Raw genomic sequence first — 5,917 nt, forward strand, 5'->3', positions numbered from 1 at the left:
TACATTTTCACAGATGTCTCCTTTCTCAACATGTTTCACATATCCAGCTTCATCAGGAGAAAAAGGAGAAGGAAATTCAAACTTCAGTTCTGGATTGTAACATACAGTTTCTTCTCATGCATGGGATAGATCCAGTTCACCTTCTTAATGATAACCCCGGGGTCTGACTGTTAGCCACGCATTCTGCCATACCAGATCCTTATCCCAGCATGCAGCCTGGCAGGCCAGGAAAGGAGGAGGGACGAGCAAGCCCCACCCCCCTCCTGAACCATGACAGGCCTCATGCCCTCAACATGGGAGGGTGCTTTGGGGCAGGGGAAACCTGTTTTAACCACATCTAAGGGTCTAGTATGGATTTGGGGAGGGACCCCACGCTTTTTTTATTTTACATTTTGGCATGGGGTTCCCCTTAAAATCCAAACCTGACCCAAAAGGGCCTGGTATGTATTGGTGGGGACCTCTGCGCCATTTTTTTTGCAGGTGTTCTGTCGAGAAATGCCCGCCCGGATCTGCACATGCGCATCGCTTGCGCAGTATGGAGCCGCCGAAAGCCTCCGAACATCGGAATTTACGATCAGTTGTAGACGGCGCCTGCGCACAATAGCCGACATTGTGCCACACGCTCCCGATGCTCGTGCAAGCCTGCAAGGGGTGGATTTCTATATCTCTGCTATTCTTCCTACACGTGTTTGCGGGGCGTGTTTAGCAGAGATATATTTGTTTAGGAGATGTGTTTGAGTTTCGTAAAAAAAATTCTGCCCCCTACTTAGCAGCTCTGCCCATCATTACAAAATACTCCCCCTTCTGTAGGCATCTGCCCCTCACACGCACCCATCATGAAGAAATACGCCCCTTGCAGACTTGCATGAGCATCGGGAGCGTGTGGCACAATGTCGGCTTTTGTACGCAGGCGCCGTCTACAGCTGATCGCAAATTCCAATGTTCAGCGTTTTTTCGGCGGCTCCGTACTGCGCATGCCCTGTTCTAGGTGGGCAGTTCTCGACAGCGGGCATTTCTCAAATGGACACTGGCAATGTTTTATTTTTACGTTCATCTGTCAGTGGGGGGGGGGGGGCACTAACAGCTGATAAGTCATACGTAGTTAGGGACGTGGTGGTCGGCTTCCCTGCCCGCTTCTTAACGACCAGCTAATGTTGAAGACGCCGGTGGTCGCCGGCTCCTAAAATTCACATCTGAACCGCATCTAAAATCGCAGCTGAACCGCTAAACAGCTGCTTAGGAGATTTGGAGTGAAAACGGAGAGGAAATTCGCACCCGACATGTGTGATCTTATCCTAAGTGATTGTACTGACTGGAGGTGTCAGGAGGAAGATTGCTTACAGATAATGTGTTGGTGGTGGAAGATTAGATATCAGTGTGTGTATGTTGTTGTTTATTGGACACTACCAGTGTCTGGATTGGGAAACTTTGGGGGTTTACAATAATTTATCAGTGTGCTGGGTGATTTTGGAGAAATGTAACAGACTGCGATACATTGTGCCTCCTCCACCCATATACCCCATGAGACCCATCCTCCACCCTCCCCCACCCATATACCCCATGAGACCCATCTTCCACCCCCCCCATATACCTCATGAGACCCATCCTCCACCCTCCCCCACCCATATACCCCATGAGACCCATCCTCCACCCTCCCCCACCCATATACTCCATGAGACCCATCCGTGATTCTTGACACCCAGTTATTTCCTTCCGTACTTCTCGCCATTCCTTTTCTATGGAAAGCCCCCATGAGCAGGTCCTCCTAATTCTGATGATAATACGAGTTTTTTTAAGCATTTATTTTATTCATGTCGTTTATCGACAATCCAAGTTAAGAAAGAAAACATTAAAGTTTTTTTCCTTTGAATTAATTATGAGTTTAAATATAATCAGGGGGGCGTGTCTTATTCTGATATGACAAGGATTCTGAATAAGTAAACAGAGATCTGAGCTCAGCCTCACCCTGTGTAGGAGGATCTCACCCCTCCCCCATCCACATTCCTCTCCGGTGTCAGAGACTTTGAGTTTTGTTTCTCTTCTGCTGTGAGCGATGGCGTCTGCTGATCTGAGAGCTGAGCTGAAATGTTCTGTCTGTCTGAACATTTATACCGATCCTGTAACCCTCAGATGTGGTCACAACTTCTGCCGGGTCTGTATTGATCGTGTGCTGGATACACAGGGGGGGTCTGGAGATTTCTTCTGTCCTGTATGCAGAAAAAGGTTCAGGAGTCGTCCTGCACTGCAGAGGAACATAACTCTACATAACATAGCAGAGACTTTCCTGTCTGCTCAGCCAGATCAAGAGGAGTCCGGGGTCTTCTGTACTTACTGTGTGGACTCTCCTGTGCCTGCTGTTAGATCCTGTCTACACTGTGAGGTTTCTCTGTGTGATAAACACCTGAGAGTCCACAAAAAGTCCCCAGAACACGTCTTATGTGACCCCACCTTGTCCATGGAGAGCAGGAAATGCTCCGTCCATAAGGAAGTTTTAAAGTATTTCTGCACCAAAGATAACGCCTGTATCTGTGTGACCTGCAGTTTGGCTGGAGAACATCGAGGACATCAGGTGGAGACACTGGATGAGGCTTCTGAGAAGAAGAAGGCGACACTGAGGAATGTTCTGCAGAAACATCTGACAAAGAGAGAGGAGACGGAGGAAAGAGTCCAGAGTCTGCAGGAACACAGGAGGAAAGTAGAAGAAGAAGCAGCTGGTGACACCGAGAGAGTCACTGTCCTGTTTAGAGATCTCAGGAGACGTCTGGAAGATCTGGAGAAGAGAGTCCTGAGGGAAATCTCCGAGCGGGCAGAGCGGATCTCCATCTCCATCCGGGATCTGGAAATAAAGAAGGAGGAGCTGTCCAGGAAGATGCGTCACATTGAGGAGCTGTGTAACATGACGGATCCACTGACTGTCTTACAGGAATCAGACACAGGTGACTTGTGTGATACTGAGGATGGAGATAATGAGGACAGAGAGAGACATGAGGAGCTCCTCCATGATGGAGGGGGTCTGGGTGTGGCGGGGGTCTTACACACAGGTTTATCTGATATAATAACAGAGGTAAATGTATACTTCTATATAGAGGGAGCTGCAGACATATCACTGGATGGAAACACAGCTAGTAATTATCTACAGATATCAGATGACAGGAAAACTGTATCCGAGTCAGATAGAGACCAGAATTACCCAGAAACACCAGAGAGATTCCAGATTTATCCTCAGGTGATGAGCAGTCAGAGTTTCTCCTCAGGGAGACATTACTGGGATGTGGATGTCGGGGGGTCAGAGAGATGGACAGTCGGGATGTGTTACCCCAGTATAGAGAGGAGAGAGTGGGAGGAGTCATTGATTGGAGATAATAAGAAGTCCTGGGGATTGGTCAGGACTGGTGATCAGTATTCTGTGACACATGACAGTAAAGTGACCCCCTTACCCACCAATGTCTCCAGAAGAGTCAGGATAGATCTGGATTATGAGGCCGGGCGGATCTCCTTTTATGATCTGTGTGACCCGATCCGACACCTCCACACCTTCACCACCACCTTCACTGAGCCCCTCCATGCTGGGTTATGTGTATGGAAAGGTTGTATAAAGATATGTGGGGGGAGGGGGAGATGAGACATCACAGGGACAGTCAGTAGGATTGGTTGATTGTTCAGCCAATGATTGGAGGAAGTGGTGACTCCTGGGAGAAGTATGAGGGCTGCCATTGCTGGCCTTCTTCTGAAAATGCTAGTTCCCTGGCTTTGTACTTGTGCCGGGTCAAACACTGGGACAGTATCAAATCCAAAGCATAGACATGACAGCCAGGGAACTAGCATTCTCAAATGGAGAGTTTAGCAATGGCAGCCCCCATAATTCTCTCATGACAGACGTCCTTTTATCCCTTGCTGACCATCATCTGTATATATACAGCCAGTCAACAAGAGGTTATACCAAGGTCATGGCCACAGAAACCGGAGATCGATCGGCTGTTTTGTAAAAGTAATCTGGGTGGCTTTACAATGTCCAATCACTTTTACACAGTGAAAGACCATCCCCCCCTCCCGTCACTTCCTGCAGAGCTACCCCCCGGCTCTCCCAGTCCTCCCGGGAGCCCAGGACTGTGGTAAGTGTCCAGGATGGGATCACACTGAGGAGATGGAGGAACATCAGTTCTGCGATCTCCTCTGGGATGAATGAATCCAGAAGTGATAACGATTTTGGGGCTGAAATGATTAATAAATAAAACCGATAATGAAAATCGTTGTCGTTGATTTTCATTATCGATTCGTTGGTCTGCACGCACCTTCCTCCCTGCCTATCAGTCCTGCCTCCGTCCGAGTGTTACACAATCCCCTGTGTACAAGCCGCTTCCTCATAGTGTCGCTCATGTGACCGGGCACGTCTGCCTCTCTCCTCCTCGCTGACATCAGCGGGGTATTCTCAGCTCCGCCCACTTTGCTGCCCCCAGGGAAGAGAGAGAGGAGAGAAGCAGTGGTGAGCGCCGAGCTGCAATAAGGTAGTGGCAAAACATTCATACAATGGCAAAACATTGCTTTTTTTGGGGGGGAGGAATAGTGCCCCATTATTGGTGTTGGGGGGAGGAATAGGGCCCCATCATTGGTGTTCTGGGGGTGAATAGTGTTCCGTGTTTGATGTTTTGGGGAGGAATAGTTCCCCACCATTGCTGTTCCTGGGGGGGTTGTACTATAAACCCCATCATGACAGGATACCTGTATATGATCTGTGTATATCGGTGTAACACTCTGTGTTTTTTTCATTACTATTTTAAATAAACAAAAAAATAGCATATTACATTTATTTTATGATTTTCGGCCAACAAATTGATTATGAAAATAATCGTTAGTTGCAGCCCTAAATGATTTCATCACTTCCAGTTTCAGAGCTTCTCTTCTGCCCTCTGGAGGTCAGGAGAGACATTGCAGGGTGTAATAGACCATAAAGAGGACCTGTCACCTGCCAAAAGCTATCACAAGGGGGCTCTCCGGTGCCGGTTATTTTAGTCCTCATTTTCTATGAATGTCGGCAGTTTTCAGTCCTGGAAATCCACGTCTCCTTCATACAGGAGAGAATTCTGGGAAATCTCTGGCAGAAAACATGATGAGGAATGAGTCTGCCCAATCTCCTGTTATATGATAATAGCAGACCATTAGCTGGGACTCTCCCTGGCTTGTCTTATGTTATCTCCGCTTTATCACATAATGATGATACAAAAGTCTACATTGTAATGTAAAGTGATGTTTTATTATATTATGGGGGAGGGGGATGGGGGTGTAATATAGAGATATAGGGGGATACTGGAATGTTCTTGGGGGTTTCTTGTAACAGAAAAAAAGACAAAAAAAATTGAAATAAATAAAAACTTTCTTAATTTCTGTTATAAAATTTTGCAAATAAATAATCTTTTTACATTTACGGTCAAAATGTATTCGGCTCCATTTCTTTGGTAAAAAGATCAGAATTCTTGTATATTATGTAGTCTGTGTCAGGCTGGGGTCACACCTAATACCGATGCGGCTCTCAGCAGGGGTCCTGTGTGGCCCCGTTCCCCGTTCTAGGTTCCGATTTCACCCCAAATTTTTGTCTGAATTCGGACCTGAAACGGCCCAAAAGACGCACAGGACCCCCCCTGTGCAAATTTCCCCCGGAGCCACAGTGGGAATATGTGAAGCGGCTCCATAGAGAGCCGGTCAAAATCTCCTGCTATTGCGAATTGGATGCAGGGAACCCACATCCAACTCACAAGCCCAGCCTGAAAGTTAAAGAGTCTACAGACTATGGGATATATACGAGCAGAGGCGTATCTAGTGAAAATGGTGCCTATGGCAAGCACTGAAACTGCGCCCCTGTCAAAACATTTTAAGTGTACAGGGCGGTGTTTTCACTGCGAGAAATGCACACAGATATTCA

The 5,917-nt window shown here is 47.3% G+C and overlaps 1 protein-coding gene across 1 annotated transcript; it reads left to right on the plus strand.

The window, feature by feature from the left end:
* The first annotated feature begins 1,954 nt into the window (after positions 1 to 1,954).
* Positions 1,955 to 5,331, plus strand: LOC120921698 (E3 ubiquitin/ISG15 ligase TRIM25-like). The gene has a single exon (XM_040334238.1). The coding sequence runs from the start codon at positions 2,054 to 2,056 to the stop codon at positions 3,620 to 3,622; it is 1,569 nt and encodes a 522-aa protein (XP_040190172.1). The 5' UTR covers positions 1,955 to 2,053; the 3' UTR covers positions 3,623 to 5,331.
* Positions 5,332 to 5,917: the final 586 nt, after the last annotated feature.

This window comes from Rana temporaria (assembly GCF_905171775.1).
Source record: "Rana temporaria chromosome 3 unlocalized genomic scaffold, aRanTem1.1 chr3e, whole genome shotgun sequence".
NCBI lineage: Eukaryota > Metazoa > Chordata > Amphibia > Anura > Ranidae > Rana > Rana temporaria.

Bases quoted from the DNA above. Each gene is read 5' to 3' on its own strand.
- LOC120921698 (XM_040334238.1), top strand. From the start codon at position 2,054: ATGGCGTCTGCTGATCTGAGAGCTGAGCTGAAATGTTCTGTCTGTCTG.